The following is a 16,950-nucleotide window of genomic DNA, read 5'->3' as shown; positions in this document are numbered from 1 at the left end:
CATCAGACATCATTATAAGAGGATTATTGACCGGTAAGTGCATGCCCTACTGGCGGCAATCCTGTAATTTGCAGTCATTAACTATTCTATTTTCGCTTTAGTTTTCGCTGTAAAATAGCAAACAAGAAGTTTGTTTTGCGTGGCGTTGGTAGTTTTCTCAATTGCTAGATTTTGCCAACGTTCATGAGAGATGTTTCGAGTGCTATTCTTCCCAACCAACTTTGTGGGTTGGAAAATTAGCTATTTCTACATATTTTTTTGTTGAACTTATTTTTGCGGTTAGCTATTTTACGCTTTTTGCTCGGCGTTTATTTTACTAATAGTGTTACTAATAGCAAGAGATAACAATAAATTAAATTCTGATCACCATAGTGCCGGATTTGTTTCATTTATTTGATGGCCTGCTCCTCCTTGATTTTAGTAAATAATAATAAGAAAAAAGTCATCTCTCTTAATGTCTCTCTTGGGGCAGTGAGATGAAATAACAACGTCAAAAAGGGAAAAAAACAAACAAAACAAAACAAAACAAAACAAACAAACTAAATAAACGAGTCGTCATTATCAACTCGTAATTACTAAAATCAATAATTGCCCTTTTAAGCAAGCTTTTTGTTGAACATCAGAATTCTAAACTAAGTAAACTGCTTCGGTTGCGTACACATGCACACACATTTACGCTCTTCAAAAATGGAGTGAATACAATTGTTACATCGTAATAGATGTCCAACAGTAGCAATGAAGTAACGAAAGAATGAATGATGCGAATGCAGCCATAACACTACTGGAAAATGACCTGAAAAAAAATTCAGGCTCTGAACGGGATTCCAACCCACGACCTTTGCGTTACCGGTGCAATGCTCTACCAACTGAGCTATCAAAGCCACATGAGAGCGGTCGTGTGTGGGTTCGGCCCTATATGTTCAGTGGATTTAATACTCGGCTCAAATATATGAATTCCATGGTAATAGATGTCCAACAGTAGCAATGAAATAACGAAAGAATGAGTGATGCGAATGCAGCCATAACACTACTGGAAAAATGACCTGAAAAGAATTCAGGCTCTGAACGGGATTCCAACCCACGACCTTTGCGTTACCGGTGCAATGCTCTACCAACTGAGCTATCAAAGCCACATGAGAGCGGTCATGTGTGGGTTCGGCCCTATATGTTCAGTGGACTTAATACTCGGCTCAGGTATATGAATTCCATGGTAATAGATGTCCAACAGTGGCAATGAAATAACGAAAGAATGCCAATTGTTACAATTTATAGTTTCAAAAGACGTGTGTTATTAATCCGTTTCATTCCCCGTAGTTTTGGTCTTTTAATAGTAGTCTCATGTGCGCGTTTTTAGTTGGAGCGTCTAAAATTTCTGGTTTTCACTGTCATGTCATCAAGAATTCAAGTCGTGATCATTTAATAATTAAAGTCAATAATCTGGGGTATGACAGATAATTGATATGGAAAGAGCCTCGCCAAAATTTAAGTCTGTGCCGTTTTTCATTCGAGCATTATTCAGGGAAAAGCTTCACTGGAAATCAGTATAGAGATTTGTACTGACATGTCGTGTTAGTGCACCTCGGAGGGGCAGCAACATGGCGGCCGTAATGTGAAAGAAACATCTGTCATTGAGCCAGTTTTTTTCTTATTGAAAGGAAACGTTGTTACCTTAGAGCTCCGCACACTAAAATTAAACCTTTTTCTAGCGCATGAATTGTTCAGTTATCAAAAACGTAAGCGATAACTTATCCTTTGACCTGCGCGACAGTAGTCTTGGGCCGCCATTTTCATGTCACGCAGCACAAAAGCTTGGAAAATCAAACCGGCGTGTTCGGAGAACTGACATTGATGAGGTAAAACTATTAAGTCAAGACATTAGAGGGTTTACTAACCGACGAAACTAAAACCTCTGTCCGTTAGGTAAATTTTATTCACACGAAACACAATTTTCTGACACCATTATCATTATCACGGCACAGGCGGATCCAGAGTTATTCTTAGGAGGGTTGCATCACTAAGGAATTGCGTAACTGAATACGAAGAAGATGGCTTTATCTCAGGGGGGGGGGGGGAGGGAGTCCGCACCCCCTACACCCTCCCTATAGCTCCGCCACTGCACAGACACAGTTTAATATTGCTGCAAGATTGATGTCGTACACAATCAGCATTTTTTCGTATTTTTTCATTTAAACAAAGAAACACATGAATCTGTGGCAAACGCGTAGAAATATGGGACTCGAAACTTGCGACTGATTTTACAAGGAATACATGCCGGGGGGGGGGGGGAACAAGCGTTACATCCTGACATATATTTCTGTGTATAAATTGCCAAGTTTGTCTTGCCATATTTGTATGAGTTTGTAACGGATTCTCATGAAACTCCTCATATCTACTAAAAAAGGTATGATGAATCGAGCATTGAGGCTTACAATTTTTTTTTTTTTTATTAAAAAAAAAGAAAAACATGTCCATTGATGATCGTGATCTTTAACGGCCTCTCATCAGCTGTATTTCCGTCATTTTTATTTCAACTCTTTATGTAACGAAAACAAAAATTCTGACCGCTATGTGTTTTCTTATTTTAGTTCCTACACATTTAATTGGCGTTATCGATGACGAAGCTAATTTAAATTAAGCGTACTAGCTTTTGGCGGTTATTTATGGTCATTCTAATGTTAACTTATCTTTATATTTAATTTTATGTGCAATATTCATTGAACCACAGCGTTAACAATAAGTGTTATTTACATCTGTTGAACATTTCAGTTTTGTTATTGAAACAAACTTGTTGGCATCATTGTAAATTTGATCCTTTTTCGTAACATTTCAGTCTTCTTTTTCTGTTACCTTCCCTTTTTCTCTCTTATGTCAAGGCGGCACAGAAGAGTGGTTTGGCGGTACAGCATTTTGTAAACAGAATTTATCTGATGTTGCAAAGGTCACCATAGATTTTCCTTTTGAACTATAGGCTATGCATTTCCACATGTATTGATGGTTTTCGTCAAAAATAAAAATCTTAACCTTCAAGAAATAAAGTCAAGTCTCTGGGATATGATAGATGATTGATATATAAACAATCTTGCTAAGATTTAAGTCTGAGCGGTTTTTCTTTCGAGTGTGTGAAGTGCTTACTTGAAACTAATTTAGCTTCTAGTGTGAAGCCAACAATTTTCATGTCACTACACTTAAGCAGCTACGGACAAAACAAATTAGAATTGCTGCAACGCCTTATTAAATTCGGTTTGTAAAAGTTGCCACTAATGCCCTATTCTGTGGTTTTTTAATGAGAGGAAAAAAAAACAAAAACAAAACAAAACAAAACAAAACCAAAAACAATAAAAGAAAAAATAAATAAACAAACAAACAAACAAACAACAACAACAAAAAGAAAACAGAAGAAGTAGCAGAAGAAGTTTTCAGAAGCAGAAAGCTGTTGAATTTACAAGATGCTAAAACGCGTGTATAAGTATTAAAACTGATATTTTTCCTACAAACTAAACACCGCTTATTGTTATTGTTGGATGTAAAAATACAAAGTATAAAGACAGAATAATAAGCCCGTTCGCTTAGACTCGAAATGGCTAATTAGATCAGTTCTCCCCGCGGGGTTTGTTATCAATCATACCTTTTTTTATTTGCTAAAATTGGAAGAACGAAATGCATCTTTGTGTTTTAGTCATTACACAATTCAAAGAATTGAGTTACAGTATTTGTGGAATGCTAATTGCCCTTAAAACAGGACTAAAGTGTATTCAATTTTGGAACAGTAGGCAAAGGGGCATTGACCACAGTACGTGTGTTAAAATGACGCTTCAAAATTGAAGTCGCCATTTTAGATGACAACAGAAGCGAAATATCTTTCACTGATGTGGAGGGAGAACTAAGTCGTGGGCAGAAATGCGTGCAGTTTAATTTCATTTTGATTTCTAATTAGTTTTGAAATCACAGCTAAAATGGACAAAGAGTCTTCGAGTCATCGTAGTCTTTGATCTGTTTGGTTTTTCAGAAATAAATAAACAAAAGTCTGGGGAATTACCATCATAGTTTGTTTGCAAAATAAATTGTGCTTTATTTTTGTTCGGGCTTTTGCAGTGAAAGCTCGAGTCATAAAATGCAAGCCCTTCTTGGTCGCCAAAAGCAGGGTCATGGTACCAGGCGTTCCTAACGTAGAGCGTGGAAACAGGGGATGAGAATGCGTCAGCTCGCTTTCTCGCGAGATAACAAATGAGCTATGTACATCACTGTACGAGTTCAAACTACGAATCAATACCGACAGAAACCCAGGACTACTGACTTAAAGACGAACTATGACGCTGAAACGGACACCTCAGCTGTTGAAAAAATCAAGAATCGGCGTAAACAGAACTTCGAAGGCAAACAACATGCAATCGGATAAAGACTGATACTCAACGAAGCAACCTGAAGAGTAAATATCTAAGTGCAACGCTTGTGTTAAAATATCCTGACCCTTTCATTTGTGTTCAAGCTTACTTGTAAAGTACGACTTGATACTGCGTTACGAGGCCCGCCGTAGTAAACGCTCTTAGAACGTCTGGTCTTGCAATTTAATGCTTTTTCAATTCATAGACGTTTGACATGAAAATTGAAATCGTCATGTCAGGTGATGACAAAAGAGAAGTATTTCTAATTGTTTAAGAGGTACAATTAGAAGGGAACCGGCTAAATGCATGAGTGACTTGCTACGCGCCCAGAATGAGTTCTTGTGGAACAGTTATCTACCGGCACCGGCATGTCCCCCATCTTTGGAGAACATAGGTATTAAACATCTCTACCACTTACTCACGACAATGTCTGTCTTTATGAATTTAATCTCCTATAGCTAGAAATAAGCCAAGATAAGATAACTATCTTATTTTACCACTTGCTCTAATTGTGGTCGTTCATGCATGTGAATGGGCGCTAGGCTGATAAGCCCAACAGACGTCTTTATTACAACTTGAAGAGCGGAAACACGTCATGTGTGCCATGTGTCAGAGCTAGAGCCGAACCAGCCCTTATTTTTATCATTTTTTTTTATAACAAAGTTATACTGAAATTCACATTATTTGCAAAACTAAACTTACACACAACACTAACGTAACTGACGATACCAATATTACATGTAGTGATAAGTTAATAAAGATGGTGAATTTTAAGCTCGGTAATGAAATGTGAAGGTGAATTAATCAACATGACACGAGCGTGGGACAAAGAAAAATTCTGAGTCCCCGACAGGAATCGAACCCATGACCTCCCGAACACCGGGCGGGCGCTCTATCCACTGAGCTACGAACTATAGCTCAGCTATATATGAACTCAGTTAAATGACCTTGCTCTCCATGAGTTCTCGTAGCTCAGTGGATAGAGCGCCCGCCCGGTGTTCGGGAGGTCATGGGTTCGATTCCTGTCGGGGACTCAGAATTTTTCTTTGTCCCACGCTCGTGTCATGTTGATTAATTCACCTTCACATTTCATTACCGAGCTTAAAATTCACCATCTTTATTAACTTATCACTACTCACGATGAATTCGATAGCGTTGATCCTAGCAGTATGCAGGACACCTATCATATATGAACTCAGTTAAATGACCTTGCTCTCCAGGAGTTCTCGTTACAAAACAAAGCACCCTGTCGACGGCTAAATTGTTGCAAAACGACAAGTTCTTGGAGGGTCTTATTGCTAATTAAGAAAGTAAAACCTCAGTAGGATAGAAGCACAGATCGAGAATGAAAGGAGCTGTAATGTTAATGTTTTAAACTTTGAATCTTTGATTAGGTCAAGGTTGAAAGAAAGTACAGTCAATCAATCAAACAAGATTGTCAATCAGTCAACTCAGGTTCAATAGTAAAGCTGAGTTAAAGAAATTTGGACAGTGTTTAAAAAATATTTGAAAGAAGTGTCTCAAGTGCTTTTTTTCGCCGATTTTTTACTCGTAATCGATAGGTAAATGCTTAACTAGACATTTCTTGTTGATTTCGAGCTAGTTAAGACAGGGAAACGGCTTTGGTGTTTTAGTGGATCATGAATCGGAAAGTTCTATGTAAACGGTAAGCCAGCACAGATAAAAATGTTAAAGTCCCCAAACATATTTTTGGCTTCTTTGTGAATTTTATTGATTGCTGTCACCATCCATGATAAAATAATGTGCATTTGGTTTTGCCCATTGCAGATATTAGCTATCAATTAAAAACTATTCGCAACCTTACGAAATATGCACCTTACTTAAGATGAAACCACGGAAGAGAAATTGACTTGCTCAGTTCAAATGAATACCTGTGCTTTTAAGCTGATAGTTGGAAAACATAATCCAGTGGATTTCATTTTTGCATGGCTTTTCTTGTTGCAGAAATATTAAACCAAAGATGCCTGGCTAAATATTCCTAAATTATTGTCAAATGGCCATTTTTGCCGGGGGTCCCTTAACTTAAAGGGAATAAAATATTTTGACCTACTTTTTTGCCACAATTATTCACTCCCCAAACCCAACATTTGTGCCAAATTAAGTTGAACGACATCGGTGATCTGAGCTGTATCGCCTCCTGTCTGGTTCCGCCCACATGTTTTCTTATGAACACACTCTTGAATGTACATTGGTACTAACATTACGCACAATACAAATAAAATGGCCATTTCTACGAGTGGACTGGCTGCAGCAAATGATCATGATTTCAGATTGTTTTCGTAAATTGATGGGAATATACAGTCATGCAGAACACATGCTGAGATTTTTTTTCTTTTCAAATGTTCCGATGAGAAAAAAACCCTGTTGCAATTAAAGCTCGAATTGTCCGGCTCTTGCTAACCGAATTTTCTCATCAATCACCAAGGCTTTATTCTAGCACTTAATGTTCAATGTTTTCTTGATTTTAGATACAGAGGTCAAAATGTCGCATCAAAAGCCCAATCATTTTCGCCTTTAGTTAAGCCTCAGTTAAACAGCCTGTTAGGCTAAAAATTTGCATGCTAATAATTCAAAGAAAATGTTAATATTCAAACACGCAAGAATGCCTACCCGGTAATACAATCAATTCAATCTGCCCTGATAACTAATTAATTCCAGTTTACAAAATTCGTTGTTTGGAGTAAAAGCAAAGTGACTGACCGTGATATATGAGCTTGGCGCTGCGCGCTAAAAACGTAATTTTCCCTCAGCAACTATATACCGTCACAATCTAATAGTCACATGTACATGTAACATCAAAAGAGCAGTCATTTTCACGTCATTTTCACATCGTTTTACTGAAGCGGCTTCTTCAAATACAGCGGTACAAACAAAACAATTTAAGTGTCCGCGACGTGCTCTGTCCTGAAGTGTACGAGTACACAAGACCCGGTACAAAAGACACAGGCTTATGAAGCAGATAAACAAGGGCTTGTAAAGAAATTGACGTAGTTTGCAATTGTTATTCCCTCAGTGTATCGGTACACCCCGCGACGGCTAATTAAATTCCGGTTTGTAAAAGTTGGCTCTAAAGCCCTGTTCTCTGGCTATTAAAGAAGAGAAACTGAAAAAGATGAAGAATTAACAGAAGAAGACTATAAAAGCAGACAACTGTTTAATTTACAAGGACAACAAAAGTGTGTCTAAGTATCAAAACTGATACTTTTTCCCACAAATATAAACACCGCTCGTTGTTTGTACTTGATGTCAAAATACAAAATATAAAATCAAAATAATAAGAACGTCCGCTTTGGCTAAATGACTAATTACGTAAGTTCTCCCCGCTGGGGTTGTTATCAATCATACTCGTTGTTTGTTACTTGAAAATTTGAAGAAATAAAGGCACTCTGTATCTTTGTCATTACACAAAGGGTTGATTTACTTCTGGGATGTTAATTGCCCGTTTATCTGTGGGGTTTTCATTTCCCCTTTGAAAATGTTCTGCGAAATTAATAATAAACCAAGGACAAGACTCCTAATTAAAACTAGAAGCAAAAAGTACTTTCGCGATTGCCTTTTTTACTGGTTATCTGATTATTTCGTGTGTTTTTGAAAGAGTTGTAGAAGACCAGATAATTTTGAAAGGTAATGGGGCTCCGATCAAGGCTTCTAATTAGTCGGAAAGTTTCTATTGTCGGCGAGAAAATGATCGAATGCGTTTTTGATGCCACATTGTAACTCTTTCTCAACTGAATTCTATCGAACTACTGCTAACGAAATGAAGTTCAAGATACAAAGAAAATGATTAAGTTTCCTTTTTTTCTGAGCTTACTGATTGCTCATAAAGAATCGTTATTACTCTATAGCTCCGACACATTGCGATTAACACTTTTTCTATTGCAAGAACTGTTCAGCAAGAAAAAACGTACAGGATAAGTCATATTTTGATGCATGCAACAGCCAAATCTCGGGTCGCCATTTTAATGTAACAAAACACAAAAGATTATAAATTCAACCGTGCTTTGGTACAAAACGAAGTACCCTGTCGACCTAAAATGTTGCAAAATGACAAGTTCTTGGAGGGTCTTACTGCTAAATAAGAAACTAAAACCTTAGCAGGATAGGCACTTTTTTTATTTATTCAGATTTTTGTCGGAGCACAGACGTAAAGTTTAAATGTCTCATCAGGCCAAGGTTGAAAGAAAGAATGGTGAAGCTGAGCTGAGGAAAACTGACAACATTTGCTCCATTTTACAACAACAGACAGGACATCAAAATGAGTGGCAAGTAAAGTAAATTTGGTCGGAAAAAAACTGGAAAAAGTAGTATTCAATTATTGCAACAGTAAACAAAGGAACATTGACCGCAGTACGTCAGCTATTAAAATGTCGAAATTGAAGTCGCACGTTAGATGATAACAGATATAAAATGTCTTTCACTGTTTTGGAGGGAAAACTGAGAGAACGCTGGTTTCGTCTAAAATGAAACCGAATAGATCCTTTTCATAAATGGCTGCCAATTATAAATCCTTTTGTAAGTATTAAAATTAGCCTGACTAACCTCGTTCTTGAGTTGATAATTCAAAAGAATTTTTACTCCCAAACGAGTTTAGTGAGGCTCATTTAAATGCATACAAAAGAATTTTAAATTGGCAGCCATTTATGAAAAGGGCCTATGACCGTGATTAGTATGGCGCCGCGCGCTTAAAATTAACTTAATCCTCTTTGAGTACTTGAGCTATCTACCGTCACAACAGTACAATTGTCACATATACACGTTTCAGCAAAAGGACAGTCATTTTACAATTCATTTGCACATCTTTTTACTGAAGCGGCTTCTTCAAATTCAGTTGATGCATACAAAAGAATGCAATTTGCAGCGAAGGTTGATTCAATTCCGTCTTGCAAAACTCGTTGCCACTAAAGCCTTTGCTGCGAGTTTTAAGTGAAGGAGAAGAAAAAGAAGAGGTAACCGGAAAAGACGCGCAAATGTGCGCCTAAGTATGAAAAAGGATAGTTTTCTAAAAATATTATTACCGCTCACTGTTTGTATTGGATGTCAAACAAAGAAAGACAAAAAAGTACGAGGAAATCAATGATATAACCACGCCGCTTTGGCTAAGTGACTGAAACGCTTATCTCTCTCCCCTTGGTTTGTTATCAATCACGCCAGTTAATTTTACCGTGGTATAATGAAAACTTGAATAAGATATGTACTAACCTATATTAAATACTCAAATAATTTATTGCAAATCAAATTTTTTCAACCAATTTTAAGTCAGTTCTGCTTTTTTTGCACAGAAATGGTGAACATAAGTAAGCTTATTATGTAGCCAAGTTCAAGGTTAAATGATAATAATAATAAAAAAATTAATAAATAAACATAATATTCCCTCCGGGTTACAGTGCAAACAATGAGCGCTAGAAATATTCCTGGAATGTTTATTGTCCTCGTTCTGCGAGGTTTTCATATCCCGTTTGAAAATGTTTTTCGAAGTAATATATGGACTTTGGATAACGAAAACTCGTAATCCAATTAAAAGCATAGAAAATGGCCTTTCCGTGACAGGTTGCTGTTTCATGTGTTTATATCTGTAGAAGGGCAGTTTATGCAGAAAGGTCAGCCCTTGGGGTGTCTAATAATTGTATTTTACAAGTTTAATCATAATTTCATGTTAATTTCTAATAATTTTTTACATCACAGTGAGAATTACCATCCATGCATATGAATGGGCGTTGATTTGAAGGCTGAGAACACGAACATATGTGACACATGTGCCATATGTGCCCTTAATAAACTAACACCTTTTACGAGCGAGCTAACTACAACAAAAGATTTCAGTTGTTTTCGTTAATCCGTGGGAATATACACTCATCCAGAACACGTACCCAAATATATGTTTTTAAAGATGCCTGCACTGTATGAGATAAATCAATGATAGAACGCCGATCGAGGCTTCTGATTTATCGGGAAGTTTTAATTTTAGGCGAGAAAATGACCGCGCTTTTGGTGCTACATTTTTACTCTTTCTCGGCTGAATTAATTATATAGGGTTAATGCTAACGAAAGGACGCTCAAGGTAAATCTAAATTAATTATGTTTCCTTTTTTTATGAGCTTGCTGATTTCACATGAAGATTAGTTTTGGACAATGATTTTTTTGTTTTCTGGATAGCATGCCAGCTATGTTGCAAAAATTTCCTTGCTTATAATTGATTCAAGCGGATTTTGGGTGTGACATTCAGGTTTAAAGCAGCACTCACCGCGCTGAAGTCTCATTCACCCTGGTGATTTGGAAGAGAGCAGATCGAGAACAACTAGAGCTGTAAGACCGATATCTTACTTTACGTCTACCATCATGGTAAGTGCTACACGCATTAAAGTGTTTTATTTTGTTTTTCCTCTACTGCCTGTTCTTAATTGGTGACTGATGATTGGATTCATCCAAATTTCATTCCGTAGAGTGTGATTGCAAAAGTCATGAAGATCGAGCTGACTATGACAGGTCACATCAACAAAAAGCACCATTTCAAGATTACAGGAACGGGAGAAGGCAAGCCTTTCGAGTAAGCAAAAGTTTCAAAATGTGTAATCGTTGTGGGCAGTTTTCCGGCTGCACTACTTGGAACAGTGCTTAACTCAGGAAGACGTTTTTGTTTGTTTGTTTGTTTTTCGTCTTCCTTTTTTTTCCAAGGGAACGAGATTTAGTACCGAGAATTCGTCCTATCTGCGGCTATCAGCAGACACATGTGTATTGGGTCTATCTTTGTTTCTGTAATCTTATCATCTTTAAGGCGACGGACTAAAAACAGACATACCTTTTGTGGGATCAAAATTTTGAGAGGTTTAGTGTTTGACATCTCCACGTATAGCTTATATCATAAGATTTTTTTACACTAAAGAACTTTCTTTTCCCTTAGCTTCTTCTTTCCTTACCCTTTATAAGTTAGTTTCCTGATGTAATAACAGGTCGTTAAGTTGTCTTTCCTGTCAAGGTAAGTACTGGAAACGTGTGCTGCATTTAAAAGATTGAGCAACCGTTAATTCATCGAAGAATTTCAGAACTGGTCTTCATATCAAATCAGCCAAGTAGATTCTGCGGTCGTTACCTCTCAAAAATATTTCACCTGAAAAAGGTTTTGTAGTGCATATGATCAGCCCGTTTTGGTTTCCTGTTTATCTTTTAGAGGAACACAGACTATAGACCTTGTAGTCACAGAAGGCGGTCCTCTCCCTTTCGCTTTCGACATCTTGACAACAGCAACCGAGTACGGCAACAGGGCGTTCACCAAATACCCATCAGACATACCGGACTTTTTCAAGCAGTCGTTCCCTGAGGGATTTTCTTGGGAGCGAACCATGACTTTCGAAGATGGAGGCGTTTGCACCGTGACAAACAACATAACGTTAGTAAGATGTAAAGTTAATGCTTCCTACCGGGAGCCTACGTAGCATTGTGTTCCAGATTGATGAGACTTGCATAGTTCTAATTATATCCCTTTAATTTGTACCCCCTCGCCCCTTCATCTTTTTCTGTCATTTAGCTTGAGTTGTCTTCTTGCTTTGTAATAACTGAAAAATTTTATTATAAAATCGGTATACATATATACCTTCGGATTGTCAACTTTAAAGTTTAAGGCTCTTTTCCAAAGTGGTCTTCACTGTGAAGAACCATAACGCAGAAAATGTACAAAATGTTCCTGTTAAGATTGTCTTCCCTGTCATGAGGCTGTTTTTTCTTTTAAATCTTATTACTAATTATACACTGTAATTGATTTTTTATTGTATTTGTGCATGGTCTTACTCATTAAGTTTCAATTCTTTTTCATTAGAATGGATGGTAACGTTTTTAAATATGACATTAAATTTATTGGCGAGAACCTTGACACAGACGGTCCAATTATGAAGAAAAAGACGCTGAAATGGGAGCCATCCTGTGAGAGTATGTATGCTGGCAAAGGCGGAGTTCTACAGGGAGATGTTTTCAGGCATCTGTTGCTTGAAGGAGGCGGCCATTACCGATGTGATTTCAGAACTACTTACACGTAAGTTTCTATGCGTTTAAGTGATTTGATGACTCGGAAAAAAAAAATGTTAACGGCAAAAAATTATAAAGATATTTCTGTGATAAAATGTCATGAGATATTATGATAAAAGGAAACTCGAGACTCAAATAAGACTCAAATTAATGGGATAACGAATAAAAATAAATCAAGATCAGAGTTGCCAGATAATTTTAGGAAAGACGGTAACACAATTTCTGATCCTATCGTCACGGCCAACAACTTTTAATAGCATTTTGTTAACATACGACCTAAGGTAGCGGAAAGAGTAACAATAAGCCATTAAAATTTTAAGTTTTTTTTCAGAGGGTAGTCGGGACGAGAGAAACTGATCAAAGTTAACAAATTAGGTGGCTATGATGAATTCCTTTCCATTACCCCCCGCGGATCTTGGATAAAATTCAGTATGATGAAATGCCCCAAAACGTTTTAGAGCGGGCTGGAAAATCTGTTAGCGCGTTGCCCATTTTTTTCAAACGAATGAAGCATGTCAGGAAAGCTAGCGAGCGGTAACAAACTTTACTGGAGCGCGAAGCTTAATTTTAGACTGAAAACCAGATCAGTCACTAATTGAAATGGATAGATAATGCGCCGCTTTTCGTATTTTCCCCGTTTTTTTTTTTTTTTTTTTTTTTTTAATTTTTTGTTTTGTTTCATTCAGTCTCTTTTGCTGCACATTTGAGAACTTCCGATTGATTGGGTGGAATCAAGCTCCACATAGTTGAGTTAAATCTTTCGAATTTTGTAGTTTCCGAGATTACGCAATTCACATTGCCTATAATTTCCTGTATTTTGGCGATTTGAAAGCTAACTTCCAAATTATGAGTATGCTGCACTCAGTCATTTTTTTTTCATTTTTTTTTCTGACGGAACTTCCCTTCACCGGCGATATGCCACATTTATTTTGCATGGACGGTAAAAAGCATTAGAAGTACAATAATAACCTTCTTACCAACCGAAATAACTTGTATAAGTTCTGTCAAACTGTCAAAAAAGCGCTTAAGATATTTGTTGAAAATCAACTTTTTTATGGACAAAACAAATACTTAATCTAATTAGTGAGATACGAATTAAAGAATGTACCTAAATGCAGTACACCGACATTTGTGATCTACATATTCAGTAAATTAATCTGCTTTCTGTATTTAATTATATATTTATTGAAATAATATTGTGGAGAATGTTAGTATGCAAAAAAATAGGGGAAAAAATGGCAAGGCAACCTCATAAAAACCACGGGGCTTGTAAAGTTAGGTTCCTTCCCAAGAAATACAAGATGACTGAAACTGTACATTATTATTGAGTAAATGACGGTATTGACAAGCCATATTTGTAGGCTTAACAGAATTAGGAATTACTGATAAAAGAGATATTTTTGCAAAGCGCGAATTAAAAGAGCTTTGAGAATCTCCTGCCTTCAAGTATTATCAGATTTTGTAAAAATAATCTTCACTGTATGCGTAAAATAGCACGCCAATAAAAAATAATTCTTAGTGATCGCTATCGGAGTGGAATTATCTACCTTAACTCCGATTGCTCGATTATGGAGACCCTTATGGGCATTAATATATTAGTGTTGAATACAACTCCAAAACTGCTAATTTGGATCTCAAAAGCCAAAGGCAATTATTGACCCAGTACAGAGTATTATCTACTAGGGAATAAAATTGTCTTTTTTCAGGTTAGTGAACTTCGGTAGCCGCAGGTAACAATCAGAACTGGGGGTTGTCACTCATAAAACAGTATTGTTTTTGTTATATGCTTATGCAGCCAACCTAGTGTAACTGATACGAGTTTGTTTGCTTGTTTGCAGAGCGAAGAAGAGGGTCGAGTTGCCAAAATTCCACTACATCGACCACCGCATTGAGATTTTAAGCCATGACAAAGAATACACCAAGGTTAAGGTGTATGAGATCGCCGAAGCTCATGAGCATCCGCTGACGAAAAACGCCTAGTAAACGATTCAGCGAAAATCCAAGACGACAACGATAAAAATAAAGGAATTTACTCAGGATTACTGTATAACACTTGCACTTCAGCAATTCGTTTCGGGATTTCTTAGAGACTAGCTCTTTGGTTCACGTTTGGAAAAAAACAAAACGAAACAAAACAAAACAAAACAAAACAAACAAAACAAAAACAAAAACAAAAACAAACAAAACAAAAACAAAACAAAAAAAAAAACGGAATTGCGGAATTACATTATAAGGATAGACTTTTTACACTTATACATTTATACATGTAGCTGTAGACAAATAAAAGAAAGAAAACTAAGTGAGAATAAAGTTGTTGTCAAAACCAGTTAGTTGAAGTTTAGTTTTGTTGTCATAGAGTCTTGGCGAGTGGAAGAGTGACGTTGGCGTTTCATGTAATTAGCAAAAAGTCAATGGTTTACCTTCCCCTTCTTCTCACTACAAGTGTAACAGGAATGATGGAAGATTAAAAACAGGAATCGGTCACTCCAGCCTTTTTTTAGATGCACTCAACCTCCGAATTCTTATTTTCACCTGATTCAATCTATTCATTGTTTTATCTTGTAAAAAGAAATTGGATTTGATGGAATCTTTAACTTTTCATTATTCGCAAAATCTCAATCATTTTTTGTTAAGACCGAGTAGTGTGACAAGTCTGGTATCCTCTTCTTTATTACTTTACTTCTTTGTTGTCGCAATCATCAAAGCCTAAACGTTAAGGATTATGGCCCCGGGCTCGCTTCTGGTTACCACTGAAAAGATAAGCATCGTTTCTAAATGGCGTATTCCCTGCTTTGTGGCTCTGTGCCACTCGTGCTGGTGAAAAAAGGCTTCGAACTCCATTACGTACTGTGTATGGGTCAAAACAATCGTCACGCTTCCCCTTACACCAATGGTTAGGAAACGCGAAGCTCTGAGAGCATCAAATTTGGGCATGAGCAGTGAAAACTGAAGTCATTCAAGCGATGATGGCGGACAAGTAAATTAAAGTGCTCGGTCGTGCTACAAATAGAGAGAGAATATTTGAGATTTTAGCTTTGTTTGGTGTAAACTATGGACAGTCAGAAGTAATTTTGTAACGGTCTTATCTTATTCAGGCTCGATTTTTTAAGGTATGTGAATTTTAAGATGGTAATTTCAGCGCAGTTTTCGAAAACTGTGGCTCGTTCTGATGATTGCCACAGTCAACGAGTCGATGAAAACGAAAGGGAACGTTACGCTCAGTGGAATCTAAGGTTTTCATCCTTGTCAATGGGGAAAGTTAATGCATATCTCAAAATGAAAGAAATTGAAAAAAAAAAAAAAACTAGAAGTAGAAGCAGTAGAAGTTGCGCATGCTGCAAACGTCTTACTTCAAAGAATTTAAGCCATTGGAGTCCAAAACAACATGCTCTTCGCAAGAATGGGTTTGCTGTTCCTTTAACAAACAACTGAATACATAGCTCCTCAGCGCGAATTACGTTTAAGTATGAAACCCAAACCTCATACGTCAGCTGGTTTGATTTTAAAATGAAGCCTGCGTGGTTTCTTTCAGCGATTTCCCCCAAACAATGAATGATATTTTACTTTTGTTATCACCTGACGTGACCGCTTCAATTTTAGTCGTCGCTTACACCTAATGGTCCATGAATGGGAAGAGATTTATTAATTAAGATGCAAGACAAGTTGTTTATCAACTATGATTCTAAAGACCATTGTGTATATAATACAGTAGTAAGTAATTACAAAACTGTTGCAAAATGAAGAGTACGACACATCAAGGACTTCTTAATGCATACCCTAAGCACATGCTTATTTAGCTGTAATTTCACAACTAATTAGAAATTCAAATTAGAATAAACAGTTCATTTATTTCCTATGCTTTGTTTTTATTTTAGCCTGGCTCCACAGATACACAGCATGTTTTTTTTTTTTTTTTCAGCACATGTCACTCGTCTTGATGTCTTTTTGCTGGGTGCTTCAAAATTGATTCCTTCAACTCATTTTCTCTAACCAGTCAAACTATGACACATTAGAAATAAATGGACTGTGCAAAAACAACCGTGTCCAATACGAATGCAATGTACCAATAACATATGCCGTGTTCCAAACAATCAATTTATATTATAAGCAATTATTGTATAAATTACTCGCAAAGAGATAAGGTACACACATATTGTACCACAGCTATGAGAATGACAGAGGCTTGAGCGGGAGTGAACATATGCTGAGTCTCAGGCTATGAATGTTACACCGTAGATCTGCGGTACAAGCTTTAGTAATCTAAAATTTAATTTGAGCTTTATGATCCATATTGCGGTAGTTATAATTAACTCTGATTAGAAAGAATTCTCTTATGAATCCTGGGAACCATTTATATGTAGAACAGAGTGAAGTACCCCCGGGGTACTCCCAGAAAAAAAAAAAAAAAAAAAATTGGGTAGGGGTGTGCGGCCCAAACACACACCAAGCAATTCAGATTGCTGCCGGAGGGTGGGAAAGGGGGTACTCCCGGTAAAATTAGGTGGGATGTGCGATCCCTACACTGTTTATG

The 16,950-nt window shown here is 36.9% G+C and overlaps 1 protein-coding gene across 2 annotated transcripts in view; it reads left to right on the top strand.

Annotated features, from left to right (window-relative positions):
• The first annotated feature begins 10,610 nt into the window (after nucleotides 1–10,610).
• Nucleotides 10,611–16,950, top strand: part of LOC110067186 (GFP-like fluorescent chromoprotein cFP484) — a 37,421-nt gene continuing 31,081 nt past the window's right edge. The window contains exons 1-5 of one of the 2 annotated variants that reach the window (XM_089288216.1): nucleotides 10,639–10,742; nucleotides 10,844–10,947; nucleotides 11,569–11,787; nucleotides 12,214–12,426; nucleotides 14,258–14,714. In XM_089288216.1, coding sequence (XP_089144342.1) covers nucleotides 10,740–10,742; nucleotides 10,844–10,947; nucleotides 11,569–11,787; nucleotides 12,214–12,426; nucleotides 14,258–14,399 — 681 coding nt within the window. In that variant the 5' untranslated portion in view covers nucleotides 10,639–10,739 and the 3' untranslated portion in view covers nucleotides 14,400–14,714. Of the gene's footprint in view, nucleotides 10,743–10,843; nucleotides 10,948–11,568; nucleotides 11,788–12,213; nucleotides 12,427–14,257; nucleotides 14,715–16,950 lie in introns of those variants that run through there. The other variant, XM_020774484.2, reaches the window with a different exon arrangement.

This window comes from Orbicella faveolata, unplaced genomic scaffold (genome assembly GCF_042242905.1).
Source record: "Orbicella faveolata isolate gen_17 unplaced genomic scaffold, um_ofav_v1 contig_15, whole genome shotgun sequence".
Classification (NCBI taxonomy): Eukaryota; Metazoa; Cnidaria; class Anthozoa; order Scleractinia; family Merulinidae; genus Orbicella; species Orbicella faveolata.
This window is presented reverse-complemented; position numbering and strand designations above follow the sequence as displayed.